General features: G+C 41.7%; 1 protein-coding gene across 2 annotated transcripts in view; it reads left to right on the forward strand.

The window, feature by feature from the left end:
• Positions 1-6,735: 6,735 nt before the first annotated feature.
• UBE2W (ubiquitin conjugating enzyme E2 W) overlaps positions 6,736-16,448 on the forward strand; it is an 89,028-nt gene continuing 79,315 nt past the window's right edge. The window contains exons 1-2 of one of the 2 annotated variants that reach the window (XM_003269433.4): positions 6,776-6,837; positions 15,027-15,059. In XM_003269433.4, the coding sequence (XP_003269481.3) occupies positions 6,823-6,837; positions 15,027-15,059 (48 nt within the window). In that variant the 5' untranslated portion in view covers positions 6,776-6,822. Of the gene's footprint in view, positions 6,838-15,026; positions 15,060-16,448 lie in introns of both variants that reach the window. The other variant, XM_003269432.4, reaches the window with a different exon arrangement.

The following is a 16,448-nucleotide window of genomic DNA, read 5'->3' on the forward strand; positions in this document are numbered from 1 at the left end:
AGGGACGGCGCCTGGACTGCCCAGACTCTTCTATGTTTACAAGTGATACGAAATTTGAGAATATTGGCAGAGATATTTCTCAGTCACTGTCATATACTCTATTCCTTATCTCCAGTCAACATTGCACCTGCTTACTGGACAGAGAGCACTGAGTAATGAGGAAGGAAAACTAGATATCGCTTCTCGTCACAAGAATCTTTGCAATTCACAAAGATCCTTCACATCCATGATCTTATTTAGACCCCACCATAAACCATGTGTTGGAAATTTTGTTCTCACTTTACAAATAAGGAAGCTAAAGTTTAAAGAAGTTAAATGACCAACTCATTTGGTGTGATATTTCCATCACACCAAAAAGAAAACATTGAAATCATTCTACAGTGGTGAGTAAATAGCTATTGACCTCAGACTCCCAAAGAACCTCCTATCCATAGCCTCTCAATTGCCCCTGAAACCCGGAATTCCCCATGGTCTGACTAAAGATACCCAGCCCACTCAGCAGAGACTTTTCAGGACCCCACACCAGTAATAAGCAGCCTCGTTCTGAATGGTTGGCACCTGTGCCACACCTGTTGTTAAACAAGTTTAGTATCACTCCTGGGAAGGATCAAGATGAGCACTCAACTCTTCTGGTTCCCAATCCAGGGTTTTTCACACAGCATCTTGATTTTCAGGAAGACCAGAAAACAAACAACTGAACAAGAAGAGAACAAGTGTTACAAAATTATGTCCCCCTCCACCCCGCAAAAAAAAAAAAGAAAGAAAAAGAAAAGAAAAGAAAATTTTAGAAGGGCAAGAGATTGAGCTGGTATCTATCTTCATCTCTTCATGAAAAGTGTTTTTTTTTTCCCTATAATCCAGCTTTTTTTGTTTTGTTTTGTTTTTGTTTGTTTTCTGTTTTGAGATGGAGTCTCACTCTGTCACCCAGGCTGGAGTGCAGTGGCACCATCTTGGCTCACTGCAATCTCCGCCTCCTGGATTCAAGCCATTCTCCTGTCTCAGCCTCCCGAGTAGCTGGGATTACAAGTGCTCTCACCATGCCTGGCTGAAATTTTTTGTAATTTTAGTAGAGATGGGGTTTCAGTGTGTTGCCCAGGCTGGTCTCGAACTCCTGACCTCAAGTGATCTGCCTGCTTCGGCCTCCCAAAGTGCTGGGATTATAGGCGTTAGCCACCATGCCTGGCCTAAAATCCAGCTTCCACACAAAGGAAAAATGATCTTTTTTTTTTTTTTTTTTTTTTTTTGAGACAGAGTCTCCCTGTCACCCAGGCTGGAGTGCAGTGGCGTGATCTTGGCTCACTGTAACCTCTGCCTCCCGGCTTCAAGCTATCCTCCTGCCTTAGCCACCCTAGTAGCTGGGATTACAGGTGCATGCCACCATGTCTGGCTAATTTTGGTATTTTTAGTAGAGGCAGGGTTTCACCATGTTGGCCAGGCTGGTCTCGAACTCCTGACCTCAGGTGATCTGCCTCCCCCCACCCCTCCCGTCCCCAGCCTCCCAAAGTGCTGGGATTACAGGTGTGAGCCACCAAGCCCAGCCTTATCTTGAGGTTTATATACCTATGCTGCTGATCTGATGGATAAACTTTTTTTTTTTTTTTTTTTTTTGGGTCAGGGGAGAGGGCCTCACTCTCACCTAGGCTGGAGTACAGTAGCATGATCACAGTTCACTGCAGCCTTGATGCCCTTGGCTCAAGTGATCATCTCAGCTCAGCCTCCCAAGTAGTAGGCATGTGCCACCATGCCTAGCTAAATTTTGTAGAGATGGGGTCTTGCTATGTTGCCCAGGGTAGTCTCAAACTCCTGGGCACAAGTGATCCTCCTGCCTCAGCATCCCAGAATGCTGGAATTATAGGCATGAGCCACCATGCCTGATCCTGACGGATGAACTTCTAAGGGTCAGGAAACTTCCTGAAATACAAATTTTTATGGGTATATGTATTTTTCTGTGGAGTGGGTCCATGACTTTCATTTGATTTTTAATGAGATCCATGGCAAAAATAAATAAATAAAAAGGAACCACAGTCTTTTCAAGTAACAGCTTGCTATGAACATGTTTGGTAAGAGGTTTAGGTGAAAAATAAGCAGGGAATATCAAGGGCTGCAGACATGGGTAAAAGAACTCTTGCTAGAGAAGGGCAAAGATGGGGAATAAAGTAAAAGTTTTCCTGATTCACAATTTTCTTTGCAAACTATGTATGTATATAAATCAACTATTTTTGACATGTAGAATAAGTCACACTCAAAATAAGTCACGCTTACAAACCATTGTTATTTTGTTCATTTTCTTCATCCTTTATTAGAAGACCTAAATGAAATGACTGGTTGGGATTTAAAATTATTTTTAAAAACACACTTTTGCTTTATAGATACGCATTTGTTATCACTCTGAATTATGAATATAGAATTTTTGCTACTTTATGAAATCCCATCTATATTTCGACTGGATTGCATTAGCATTTTAAAATTGTTAACCAAAGCCCCCTCTACTTCCCAGTATTTCTACATAAATTGCAATAAAGCCAAGTTCATTCCTTAATATATTTACAAAAGTGATTTTTAAACTCAAAATGGTATGTAATTCCCATTTCATTTTATCTTACATTTTTAACATGGTATTTTAGACAAATCATGCACAATTTTGATTCTCTTTAATAGATGCATGGAATTTGAAATCTGGAAGAAACCATAAAGATTATGCAGTCTGACTTGCTCATTTTATTGATGAGGAAAGAAACCCAGAAAGATTAGAAGCCTTACCCAACCTTGTTAATCACAGAGCTAAGATAAGAATACAGGCCTTGGATTCTTAGTTTGGTGTCTTTTCCAAAATCCAGTAACAAACTGTTGGTGACTGAACTGTCTCCATTTCTCTGCTGAGATCAGCCCCTAGGAGACTAAGAACAAACTACTAGGTGGAGGCATAGACTCAAGCAAGGACTCATCAACTCTGCCTTTTCATGCTTCAACAAACAAATGTTCACAGGACTGCTTCTGACTTTCCGGTTTAATAAATCACTAGAACAAAAGCATTCATAAATCACATTACATTATCCATTGTAGCACTTACCCAGTAGTCCCTTTGTGGGTCCTTTAATGTTACTAGATTATTTAGTTTCCCATATTTCCTTTTCTTTACTCGCAGAAAGTCCAGATGCTAATTTAGACCTGTCTCAGGCTCTCTCTTTACCTTGGAAGGGAAGATCTCAGGCACATACACAGTTTGGGTATGTCCAAATTTTTTTTTTCTTCCCGGGAAGTGGAGATGCAGGTAGTTTGTGAGATGAGGGAAAATCTCCTCCTCGTAAGTTGATGGTCATTTCTAATAGTTGTGGAAATGAAAAAGTGAACATCATTATCAAATCTAACAAAAATAACAATTCCTTAATATCCTCTAATATCTACTCTATATTTAATTTTCTCCAGGTGTCTCAAAAATATCTTTACAGTTTGTTTGAATCTAGATCCAAACAATGTTAACATATGCATTTGTTCAATATATCTCTTACGTGGCCAAGCATGGCCTGTAATCCCTGTAATGCCAGCACTTTGGAAGGCCAAGGCAGGTGGATCACTTGAGGCCAGGAGGTCGAGACCAGCCTGGGCAACATGATGAAACCCCGTCTCTACTAAAAATACAAAAAATTAGCCAGGTGTGGTGGCACATGCCTGTAGTCCTAGCTACTAGGGAGGCTGAGGCAGGAGAATCACTTGAGCCCGGGAGGCTGCAGCTGCAGTGGGCCAAGATCGCGCCACTGCACTCTAGCCTAGGTGACAGAGTGAGACTCCACCTCAAAAAAAAAAAAAAAACATATATTATATATATATATACACACACACATACATACACACACACACACACACACACACACACACACACACACACACACATATTACTACATGATACTATTAAGAAGATCCAGTAAGGCTATGGGAAACTTTAACTTCATTATTGCCAAACTATTTTCCAAAGTGATTGCACTAGTGTCACTCCTATAGAGTTTATGAGAGCTCCACTTCCTCTCTCACTTTTCGTATTGTCAGATTTTTTTTTTGAGACGACAGGGTCTTGCTCTGTCACCTAGACTGGAGTGCACTGGCATTATCCTGTCAGATATTTTAACTTTTGCCTATCTGATAGTAATGATAGTAAGCCTTGCTTTGTAGAAATATGAGCCTAGTCTTCAAACACTGCATAATAGTGTTTTAGATATTAACAGTACATTCTCACTGGAGATAATTATATACCCCCCATACCATCTGTAAGTCACTGTTTTGGCTCCTATGTCAGGATCTTTTTATTAAATATTAACAAAAGAATGGCTAGGCACAGTGGCTCATACCTGTAATCCCAGCACTTTGGGAGGCTGAGGCGGGTGGATCACGAGGCCAGGAGTTCAAGACCAGCCTGGCCAACATGGTGAAACCCCATCTCTACAAAATATACAAAAAAATTACAAAAAATTAGCAGAGCGTGGCGGTGTGTGCCTGTAATCCCACCTACTCGAATCACTTGAACCTGGGAGGCGGAGGTTGCAGTAAGCCAAGATCACGCCATCGCACTCCAGCCTGGGTGAGAGTGAGACTCCATCTCAAAGAAAAAAAAAAAAAGAAGACAAGTTAGTCATTATGTGCTATTTAGTATTACCTAGAAAGGATATGACTGGCATTGACTTTTCCCTCCTGAGAAGCTACTTCTAACATATATGAAACCCAAGGGACCAGATATTGGATCCACTGTGATGAGTGTCAGAATTCTTGTAACCTCTTTTTTCCTTATTAGTATGTCATGCCAGGTTGTTGGCTCTGATGATGTCATAATGCTTTGTTAGTGGGGTCATCCGATGCTACTTTTTCCATAGGAAAAATCAGCTTTTAGGCAAAATGAACCTTGGACGGTAAAAGCTGATCGATCTTCTGAGGTCATAGGAATAAAGATATCTCAAAGAAAACATACTGGAAACTTTTTTTTTTTTTTTTGAGACGGAGTCTCGCTCTGTTGCCCAGGCTGGAGTGCAGTGGCTGCGATCTCAGCTCACTGCAAGCTCTGCCTCCTGGGTTCACGCCATTCTCCTGCCTCAGCCTCTCCGAGTAGCTGGGACTACAGGCGCCTGCCACCACGCCCGGCTAATTTTTTTGTATTTTCAGTAGAGACGGGGTTTCACCGTGGTCTCGATCTCCTGACCTCGTGATCCACCCGCCTCGGCCTCCCAAAGTGCTGAGATTACAAGCGTGAGCCACCGCGCCCTGCCTGGAAACCTCTTAAGTTTTCCTCTTTCATTGGAATATGTGGGTTTCCTCACTGTTGTAATGTTGATGACACAACAAGGCTAACACCGGATATGCTTCTGGTTGATTCCGGTTTACCATGAGCATCCAAGCATCCCTCAAGGACACAGTCATTTTGCACAACAAAGGGAAACTCCGCTCATTTCTGGCATTAGGGTGGACATCTGAGAGAGGGGTGGGTATACCACCATAACTTCTCTAGTGATGAATGGTGTTTAATATTACACCATAGACTAACTGGCATATTTTAAAGATCTTTTTCCTTTTTGAACACATTTCAGATTAGAGAAGTTCCAGAGAACGTAATCTATTTTAAGAGTGTGAAAGAGTGATATTCTACATTGCTTTCATATCTTAAAGAAATTTCTAAAAAGAAAGCCGAGTCAATAAAATGACGGATTTTAAGCCTTCATTCTGGTAACATAAAAGCCTTCTACTCATTTTGTCTGCCACCTTAATTTTTAAAGATAGAGCATGAGGTGCAAGCTTTTGGCTTCCATTTTCCTCTTATAAACCAATGACATCTTCAGTTGCAGAATAGCTTTTTAAAAACGTGACTTCTGATAAATGTTGGCAGAACTGGTGCATTCCTAAAATAAATTATGTGTGCTCAGCTTTCCCTACCCAAGTTCATCCCTAAATGACCACAAAACTGCCCACCACGAAATAGGCTTAAGAGAAGTCTGGACATAATGGTATAAGTGTATATAACACGACATTGGTATATTTTTAAAAAATTGATGCCTAAGGTCAAATCTGATAATCAAATTTAGACTGCTGCAACAACCGTAACTATTGTTGATACATGCGAAGTTTAAAACTGAAGAGCTGGGGTAAGGGGCAGAAACTACACACAACAAACTTCCAAATTTTCTCTCCCTTTTCAGGCAAGTTTCAGCTCCACAAATCTAAATACCCTCGCCTTTAAAATATCACTGTCGTTCTGCTCTTAAATCCTCATCCCGTTGTACAAGGAAACCTATGTCTCTCTTCCCCACATTAAGAATACGAGAAGGCTTCCAGGTCTGCAAAGACCGGAAAGCAGCTGCGCAGGAAGTTTTATGGGGCCCCAAGGCTCTGAGAGTGGGCTTGGTGGCATGGAAAACACATCCCAAGGGAAAAATCTGTGAACCGCACAGCTGTGGTTGGAAAAACAAAACGAAATAGGAAAAAAACTGCGCGGAACCGGACGTCATCAGCATTTCGCGGTATACACGAAGAAAACAACCGTAATCGGGTCAAAACTGGAGCCGTGTCTCCTCAGTAACGAGAGTAAATGGGGACCAGACACGGGAGCGGCCAGCCGGACTGAGACGGAAAGTACTCCGAGCGCCATTTACCGCGCCCTCGCCCCGCCCCGTAGCCCCTCCTCCCGTCCGCCCAGCGCGCCAGCCAATCCCTTCGCGCCATCCCCTTCCCATCGCAGGCCCCGCCCCCGCGCCCGGAATGTTGAGCCCCCGCGGCGTGACGCGAGCACGGCAGCTCCTCCCCTTGCGTCTCTGGCCTCGCCGGTCTTGCGGGGATGGTTCCATCATGGCGTCAATGCAGGTGAGAGGAGTTTGCTGCATCTGGGCGGGCCAGGGAGCCGCCGAGAGAGTGCCAGCGTTTGGGCGGGGATGGCGTCCGCGATTCGGGGACACCCGGGCGGGTTCGGGATCGGTCCGAGTGGCCTGTTTTCCCTCAGCTCGGCGTCGGGGGAGGGGCAAGAGGCGGCGAGAGGCGTTGTGGGGGGTGCGGTATCCGTCGGTCGAAGCGGACACCAGCCGGCCGGGAAGTTGGGTGATAAAGGAGGCTTGGGGGAGAAAGGGCAAAGTCTGGCGTTGGCGGTCTCAGAATCGGCTCCCCGCACACACACACACACGGCCGCTGCCAGTCTGCTGCTCGCCAGCCCCAGGGTTGCCTTTACCCCCGCTGTCGCTGGCCCAACAGAAACAGCTGCGCCCGCGGTTGTTGCCCGGGCAGGGGTGGCGAGGGGCTGAGTGCGGGAGCCGGGAATGCGTCTCCGGAGAAGGCGGCTGGCTGCGGACGGCGCTTAGCGGCTTCTGCTCCGGCCTCCCACGCGGGGCCCCCCAGACTGCTCGGCCCCGTCCCTCTCTTCCCTTTGACTCTTAATCCTGTGCCCGTGGGTATCTTCTCTATCAGCCTCGGTATTCTCGCGGACATTCCTCCAGCAGTCCACTGTCTCCTCCTTCTCGAAGCTGACCCGTGTCCACCGCCTGATGGGCGATCTCCCGAGAGTCGAGTCCTCAGCCCCCTTAAACCTCTCGGGATAGCTCGCCCTCTATTTTGTTTCCCCCTACAAGGCCCCACCCTTGCGGTCGCGATAAGGCTATACATCTCTTTGCCCTTATTCCCAGACCTTTAGTGGAACCTTAGTTTGGTAGGAGGCGTTTGTTAACCTGTGCCATATCCACCCGACTTAGCAAGGCGTGGTTTTCTGGCTTTCCAACTTAATTTACTCCTTTTTCCCGAATCTAGGGAGTTGTGGGTTTTTTGTTTTTTGTTTCCAGGCAAAGATGGCAACCACAATTGTAATTTTGTAGAGATTGACTGAGTTATCTATAGCCTGCATTTAATTCACAGGTGAAGACTAGCGGTATCAAAGACATTGGGAGAGAAAATAGAACGCTCAATAGGAGTGTCAGCTGAATACCCTTTAGCGTTTTCATAATATCCCGTTGGGTAAAGAGACCACGTTTTCTTAGAAGTGTTTTTTGCTTTTGTTTCTGGAAGAAACAAGTCTCTGTTCCTCCTCCATTTTTTTCTTTTCTCTGCTAAAAGTGTTTTTCTTCCCTTTTCTGCATCTTCTTCCTCTTTTGTACAAATATAGCTTTGCCTCACATTTACTCCTGTGCTTTTATGTTATTCCCCTTTTAACCTGTTTTCCTTACAATATTCTCTTTACCTTGCTTCTCCCTCTGGACTTGCCTGCAGAACAGAAAAGTTTTATGTAACATTTCTAGTTGAAGAGATGTCACGAATGGTGCAGGGAAAAAACAGGAACAATTTCAGGAAACATTATACTTTACACTAGTCTCCCCAGAGACGTTAGAGAAGTTTCGTCATTTGAGGCCAAAAAAGGAACTGTGGAATGCTAGTTGAACAGTAGATGCAATAGGCTACATTACCACTTAAAGATTTTTATCTGTGTTAAAATTAAAACATTTTTTATGACAAGTTTAAGATTATCTGTATTAAGATTAAAACATTATTTGAGGCTAAACATTAAGATTAAAATCTACAACACTTGTATTTGACAAGAGAACATAGTGTGTCATCTGGTTAGATTTAGTATCTGGAAAAGGCAGATTTGTTTGTAAGAGAGGGGTTGGTAATCTTGAACTTTACATGGTGTCTTTTTTTTTTTTTTCTTTTTTGAGACGGAGTTTCACTCTTGTTGCCTAGGCTGGAGTGCAATGGGGCGATCTTGGCTCACCGCAGCCTCCACCTCCCGAGTTCAAGCGATTCTCCCGCCTCAGCCTCCTGAGTAGCTGGGATTACAGGCATGCACCACCACACCCAGCTAATTTTGTATTTTAGTAGAGACGGGGTTTCTCCATGTTGGTCAGGCTGGTCTTGAACTCCCAAACTCAGGTGATCCGCCCGCCTCAGCCTCCCAAAGTGCTGGGGTTACAGGTGTGAGCCACCGTGCCTGGCCTACATGATGTCTTAAGAATTGGAAACAAATACTTGATTGACAGTGCAATAGTGCATTTTTCTGTGCCCTAAGTATTACTATCAGACTGTCTTACCACTCTTTTAAGTTTTTCCTTCACCTTGTTCCATCGAAATCTTATCACTCTCTGTCCTTCTGTGTTTTCTGGTTGGAGGAATGGAAAATGGATGCTTCCTATTTTTATTAAAATAAAAAGTCTTTCCCTTTTATTTGTATTTTAAAATATCTAGTGCAGATTTGCTGGTAGTATCTTTAAGAATATTTTAATATATGTAAGTCAGGCTGTTTGAAAGACAACCCTACTGTCTGTGTGGTTATTCTGTATCTTTGTTATACAGAATTTATATCCTGACTATCTTAATGGCAACATTTGGCTCTTTTAAGACAACTAGATTATACATAAATCTTCAGTCAGATTATCAAATTTGTTTATTCACTGAGCCAGTTATCTTTTGGGGGACCTCTATGTGTCAGACACTTACCTAGGTGCTGTGGTTATAGCAATGAACAAAAGCAGACAAGATTTCTGCCCTTGTGGATTTAATAATAAATAGTCTGGTAAGAAGAGACAGATAAAAACAACATATTTAAGTTAGTTGTGTTTTGTTTTTGGTTTTTTTGTGTGTGTTTGGAGATGGAGTCTTGCTGTGTTGCCCAGGCTGGAGTGCAGTGGTGCGATCTTGGCTCACTGCAACCTCCGCTCCCAGGGTTCTAGCAATTCTCCTACTGAGTCACCTGAGTAGCTGAATTACAGGCGCTGGCCACCACGCCCAGGTAATTTTTTTGTGTTTTTAGTGGAGACTGGGTTTTGCCATGTTGGCCAGGCTGGTCTTGAACTCCTGACCTCAGGCCATCCACTGGCCTCGGCCTCCCAAAGTACTAGGATTACAGGTGTGAGCCACTGCACCTGGCCAAGTGTGTTATTATATTAGAAGGTGATAGTGCAGTGGAGAAAAAACATGGAGGAAGGCTAGGAAATTGATCGTTTGGGGATTTTGATTAGGAAAAAATAAGCTGTAACATGGAATGACCATGTCCTTAACCCAAAAAGCTTTTAGTAGATTTCTTTATCTTAGCCACACCAGGATGTTGCTGCTGCTGAAAAAGTTACTTAAGCTCTAAGAGGAACTGTATTTTTTTTTAAATGCCATATTATACAAATGTAACATGGGATTTCATTACTTGATAATGAGTACAAGAAGTAAGGGTAGACTTTGAATTTCTTATTGGATAGTATGTATTTTAAAGTTGCGCTAGTAACTGCTTTAATGTATTCTGTCAGTGCGTCTCAACCATCTTTTAGGTTCTGTCCACATAGAAAGTAAGTTTTGAATAGTACACTAAAGTAGATGAGATTGGGAGGCTAGAAGCACCTGGCAGGCAGCTTCTCATGAAACTCCTGGGACGGGAGATCAATATTCTGGCACACCTGTAAATGCTGGGGATGCTCTACTCCCTAATATTGCTAGAGTTCTGCCATATACAATTCAAGATAGTGGTTTTCAGACTTACGTGATCCCTTTGAGACATTCTTTACTCATTTTCTTTTTTTCTTTTCCTTCCTAGAAAAAAGTAATGTATCACCAAGTAAGATTACAGTTAAATTATGTTTTAAGAAACGTTTTCATTTTTGGAGACAGGGTCTCACTGTGTCACCCAGGCTGGAGTGCAGTGGTGCTGTCTCGGCTTGCTGCAGTTTCAATCTCCCTGGGCTCAAGTGATCTTTTCCATCTCAGCCTCCTGAGTAGCTGTGACTACAGGTTTTTGTATTTTGTAGAGACAAGTTTCACTATGTTGCCCAGGCTGGTCTGGAACTCCTGGGCTCAAGCAGTCACCTGCCTTGGCCTCCCAACATCCTGGCATTACAGGCATGAGCCAATGTGCCCAGCCTTAAGAAACCATCATTAAGAGAATGTTATATTTGTGGCAATACCTAACATTGACAGGAGTTAAACAGATCAACATTTAATTTTGGTAATTCTAAAAATCTTAAAATATTACATGAAAAGTTTCTTGTAGCAAATTTTTAGTTTTAGCATTTTAGGGACTCTGATTATTTGGTAGAAACTTTTATCCCTGAACTGCAGAAGCATTCTTTTATTGAAGTGAATTTTTATGTGATTCTAAACATTTTTGAAAGTGTAGCAGTATTGAGGTATTCTTTTCTCAGGTGAATCCTAAAATTGTATTTTTTTTTTTTTGTTAAATGCTTTTTTTATATTTTATAACCTTTTTTTCTTTCCTATGGATTATTTAATGTTATGAAATACTTGACTTCCTGGATATAATTTCTGATTTTAGAATTTAACTGCTTCATTCAGACTTCTCCTAAATTAGCAATTTTAATGTATACCCTGTATAATTTTCTAATTTGACATTCTAGAATTGTTAATTTTAGATACAACCTCCTGTTACGTTGTGTCTTAAGATCTTAGAAAGTCAGTGCATAGTAGTTGATGTTTGTCAACTCTGAAAACAGTGATATAGTTGAGATAAATGGTCAGTTGAATTACCCTTGTAAATTTTCTGCATTTACTTCCTCTCTTACCTAGCTGGGTCTTAGACTGCTAACTGTCAATTTGGAGGGATGGAAGGAGGTTGAGATTTAATAACAGGAGATAAAGTATGAATGTGTGCTTATTTTCAGACTTAGAAATAATGCATTATTTTGGATTATTCACAGCTTTTAAATTTTTTTCTCTCTGAGACAGGGTCTCACTCTGTCACCCAGGCTGGAGTGCAGTGACGTGGTCTTGGCTCACTGTGCCCTTGTCCTCCCAGGCTCAGGTGATCCTCCCACTTCAGACTCCCAAGCAGCTGGGACTATAGACATGCCACCGTGCCTGGCTAATTTTTATATTTTTTGTAGAGATGGGTTTTTTCCCTGTTGCTCAAGTTGGCCTTGAACTCTGGGACTCAGCCATCTGCCCACCTTGGCCTCCTAAAGTGCTGGGATTATTACAGGATGAACCATTGCCCCCAGCCCACTGCTCTTTGCTCAAGTAATTGGCTATAGTGATTGAGAGAAATGGAATATGGACTTTTACAGACATTACTGTTATAGTACTCATGTTGCCTTGACAGTTAGATACCACATCTGTTTGTTGATGTCAGTATGAAAGGGTTACAACATAATGAAAAGTTAGAAAATGGGCCAGCATGGTGGCTCAAGCCTCTAATCCCAGCACTTTGGGAGGCTGAGGTGAGCAGATCACCTGAGGTCAGGAGATCGAGACCAGCCCGGCCAACATGGTGAAACCTAGTCTCTACTAAAAATACAAAAAAAATTAGCCAGGCGTGGTAGAGTGCATCTGTAATCCCAGCTATTTGAGAGGCTGAGGCAGGAGAATCCCTTGAGTCCAGGAGGCGGAGGTGCCTCACAGTGAGCCGAGATCATGCCACTGCACTCCAGCCTGGGCGACAGTGAGACTCCAGCTAAAAAAAAAAATAAAGGAAAAAAAAATGGATTATTTTTTGAACAGTAAAAATTTACCATTATAATTTTACTCAGTACACAACTATACACATGAGAACAACTTTTTAAAATTTGATACATAAAGTAACCTTGTGTTATAAACTCAGGAATATTTCTTCTTATTTTTTTAGCTATAAAAACTATAAAATAGTTTAGTAAATGCTTAATTCTTGACTGAAAAGTTACATAATTACACCAGTGATTTCTCTGTGATGCCAAACTGTGTTCATTACTTACACCTTCACAACATCAACAGATTTCAGAGCTTAGTTTCTAATCCTAGCTTCACTACTCAGTTACTGTGTAATTTTGAGTAAGTCACTTTCCAAATAAGTACATACTTACCAGCAGTTACTGCTATGTCTCTATTAGAATGAAATTAGGTTAGTTGACTTCCTCTTTTATAAAGAATACGAAGATACTATGAAGAACATTACAGTTATGGCAAACACATGCAGCAAGAAAATAAGCCACTTTTTTGGTATATAAATGAGAATTTTAAATTATTTCTTTATAGGTACTAAACCTTACTATTATAGAATTGCTTAATAGACTGACCTAAAATAGAATAAAACTAATGCAGAATTTGCTATTTAGGCATGCTTTTTGAAGTGTTAAGTAATGGACAAATATTTACTGTAGTCACTGTGTGCACATTTAAGGGATAGAGGGAAAGTATTTTTTTCTGCCTTAATGAAGCAGGAGATCTAAAGCAGAAAGTAATATCAGATTATCCTTCAAGGCCGGCCATGGCGCCTGGCCTTCAAAGATAATCTTCATTATCGAGGAGAGTTTTTAAGGTGGGATGATCCCAGCATGGGACAAAAATTAGCTGGGTGTGGTAGCACATGCCTGTAGTCCCAGCTACTTGGGGGGCTGAGGTGGGAGGATCACCTGAGCTCAGGGAGTTTGAGGCTACAGTGAGCCAGGATTGTGCCACTGTACTCCAGCATGGGTGACAGAGTGAGACCCTGTCTCAAAAAATTTATATAAAAATAAAAAATAAAGTGCCACTGCACTCCAGCATGGGTGACAGAGTGAGACCCTGTCTCAAAAAATATATATAAAAATTAAAAAGTGGGATGATCTGGCATCTCTCTGAAAATATAGTTCTCCTTAGTATTTACCTAAATTAAGCATTTGTTAGATGAATTTTATTCCATCTTTATATTGTTGCTGTCTGCTTCATTATGACTAGTATCTGCAAAATACTTGTTCATGTTTGTCAGGTATTAAAGTGTCCTCATTTGAAAGCCTTTATTTGTGAATGTAGTTCTTGGCTCACCAAGAAACAGCACATGCTTTCGAGTTGTTTTATTCTAAGAGAAGACTACTTTCATTTAGCTGCTTTTGTAAAACTTCATTAGAGATAAAGAACACAGGCTCTGTAACCAAAAGACCCAAATTCAGGTCCTGTTTCACTACTTTTTGGAAAGCTATATTGCACAAAAATCATTATGGAGTGTAGTGGGTAAGACAAAAACAGATTAGCAGATAGGTAAACATATAAAACTGCGTTTTTTATTTATCTTACCCAAACTTGTTTTCTGTAGTATTCCCCATGTTGGTATATAGGCAACTTCATTCCATTTGCTCAGCCAGAAGCCTTGGGTTCATTCCACCCTACAGTCAAACCATTAGCAAATTTCTAGCCGCTCTGCTTTCAAAATATATCCAGAATTCAACTGTTTTTCTGAATTCCTGATGTAAATACAGATGACATCCTCATTTCTTGCCTGGATTATATTAGCAGTGTCATACTGGTTTTCCTACTTCTGCCCTCATCTGTTTACTTATCTCTTTAGATTCCCAGTAGATTCTTTCTAAACAAAAGTCATGTCATTTCACTCATAATCCTACTATGACTTCCCTCTCTTCCTCAGAATATAATCCAAAATTCATGTTATGGCCTAGGAGGCCTTAACCTCTTCCAGGTACTGATGTCTCTGTAGCCTTATTGGCCTCCTTGCTACTCCTGTTTGTTGTTTTCTCTATTTGGAATGCTCTTCTCACACATCTGGATGGCTTCCTTTTTTTTTTTTTTCTTTTCACTCAGAGCTTTGTTCAAATATCTTTTTTTTTTTTTAAGAGAGCCCTTCCTGACTATCCAATATAAAATAGCTCTCCCATCCCAGCACTAATAATTTCCTTTACTTTGATAAATTCTTCATACCTTTGGCTATTATTTATTAATTGGCTTATTTACTATTTTCTTGGATGTAATCTAGTGCCTGACATGTAGGAGGGTTCGGTAAATGTTGAATAAATGAATAAGTGAGCACAGCTTTTGGAATCAGATAACCTTGGGTTTGAATTCTAGTTTTGTTGTTTAGTAGCTGTGTAACCTCCCACCCCCCAAATATAAAATAGGGATGATAAAAACAGATAGGTTATTTCATTTCCTGGATCTTTGGAATTGGTGAGTTATCTTCTAATGCTATATGTTTCCCATTTTAAGCTAACTCTACTAGATGCTTTTGTCTTTTTTTTTTTTTCTGATTTCTAGTCCCTGCACTAGCTATCAATGGAAAAGATAGATTTCCTTTATGACCATGTGTTACATGAGGTCTTTCTTTGTATTTTCAGACCACAGGAAGGAGGGTGGAAGTATGGTTTCCAGTAAGTGTGTGTTTTTTGCCAATCCTCTTCAAAACTTGATAATTAGTCAAATAAAATTGTGAGCTATTAACGTCCATTTTGACATCCTTTTAATGCACAGTTTTTTCTTCTAATTGAAATATCCACATATCATAAAACTTACCCTTTTAAAGTATACAATTCAGTGGTTTTTAATATATTCAGAACCATCACTGCTGTTTGCAGAACATTTTCATCACCCCAGAAAAACTCCTTATCCATTAGCAGTCAGTCCCTATTTCCCCCTTTCCCCAGTGTCTGGAAACCACTCATCTATTTTTTGTCTCTGGATTGGTCTATTCTGGGTATTTTGTGAGAGTGGAATTATATATGACCTTTTGTGCCTGGTTTCTTTCACTTAGCTGTTTGTTTGAGACAGGTGAGACAGGGTCTCATTTTGTCGCCCAGGCTGGAGTGCAGTGGCACCATAGGCTCACTGCAACCTCTGCCTCCCGGGTTCAAGCGATCCTCCTGCCTCAGCCTCCCTAGTAGCTGGTACTACAGGCATGCACCACCATACCCAGCTAATTTTTGTAGGTTTTTTTTTTTTTCCCCTGAGACAGAGTCTTGCTCAGTCTCCCAGACTGGAGTGCAGTGGCACCATCTCGGCTCACTGCAACCTCCGTCTCCCAGGTTCAAGCGATTCTTCTTCCTCAGCCTCCCGAGTAGCTGGGACTGCAGGCGTGCGCCACGACACCCAGCTAATTTTTGTATTTTTAGTAGAGACGGGGTTTCACCATGTTGGCCAATCTGGTCTCTTACTCCTGACCTCAAGAGATCCACCTGTCTCAGCCTCTTAAAGTGCTGGGATTACAGGTGTGAGCCACTGTGCCCAGCTAATTTTTGTATTTTTGTAGAGACGGGGTTTAACCATTTTGGCCAGGCTGGTCTCAAACTCCTGGACCTTGTGATCCGCCCGCCTCGGCCTCACAAAGTGCTGGGATTACAGGCATGAGCCACTGTGCCCGGCCTTAAAAAAACTTTCATATAGACAGTTTCACTGTTGCCCAGGCTGATCTTGAAACTCCCAGTCTCAGCACCCCTCGTGCCTGGGCTTCCCAAAGTGTTGCGATGACTGGCCTGAGCCACCATGCCCAGTTCATAATGTTTCTGAGGTTCATCCATGTTGTAGCTTGTATGAATACTTACTGCTTTTCGTAGCCAAGTAATGGCCCATTTTTTGGTTATACCACAGTTTATCCATTCACCAGTTATTTAAATATCCGATATTTGTGTTTCCTGTTTTCATTCATCAATGAATTGACAGTTTGGATTGTTTCCCCTTTTTAGTTAGTATGAATAATGCTGTGAACATATATGTACAAGTTTTTATGTAGGCTTGTGTTTTAATTTGTTTTTGTTAATATACCT

This window comes from Nomascus leucogenys, chromosome 16 (genome assembly GCF_006542625.1).
Source record: "Nomascus leucogenys isolate Asia chromosome 16, Asia_NLE_v1, whole genome shotgun sequence".
NCBI classification, from domain to species: domain Eukaryota; kingdom Metazoa; phylum Chordata; class Mammalia; order Primates; family Hylobatidae; genus Nomascus; species Nomascus leucogenys.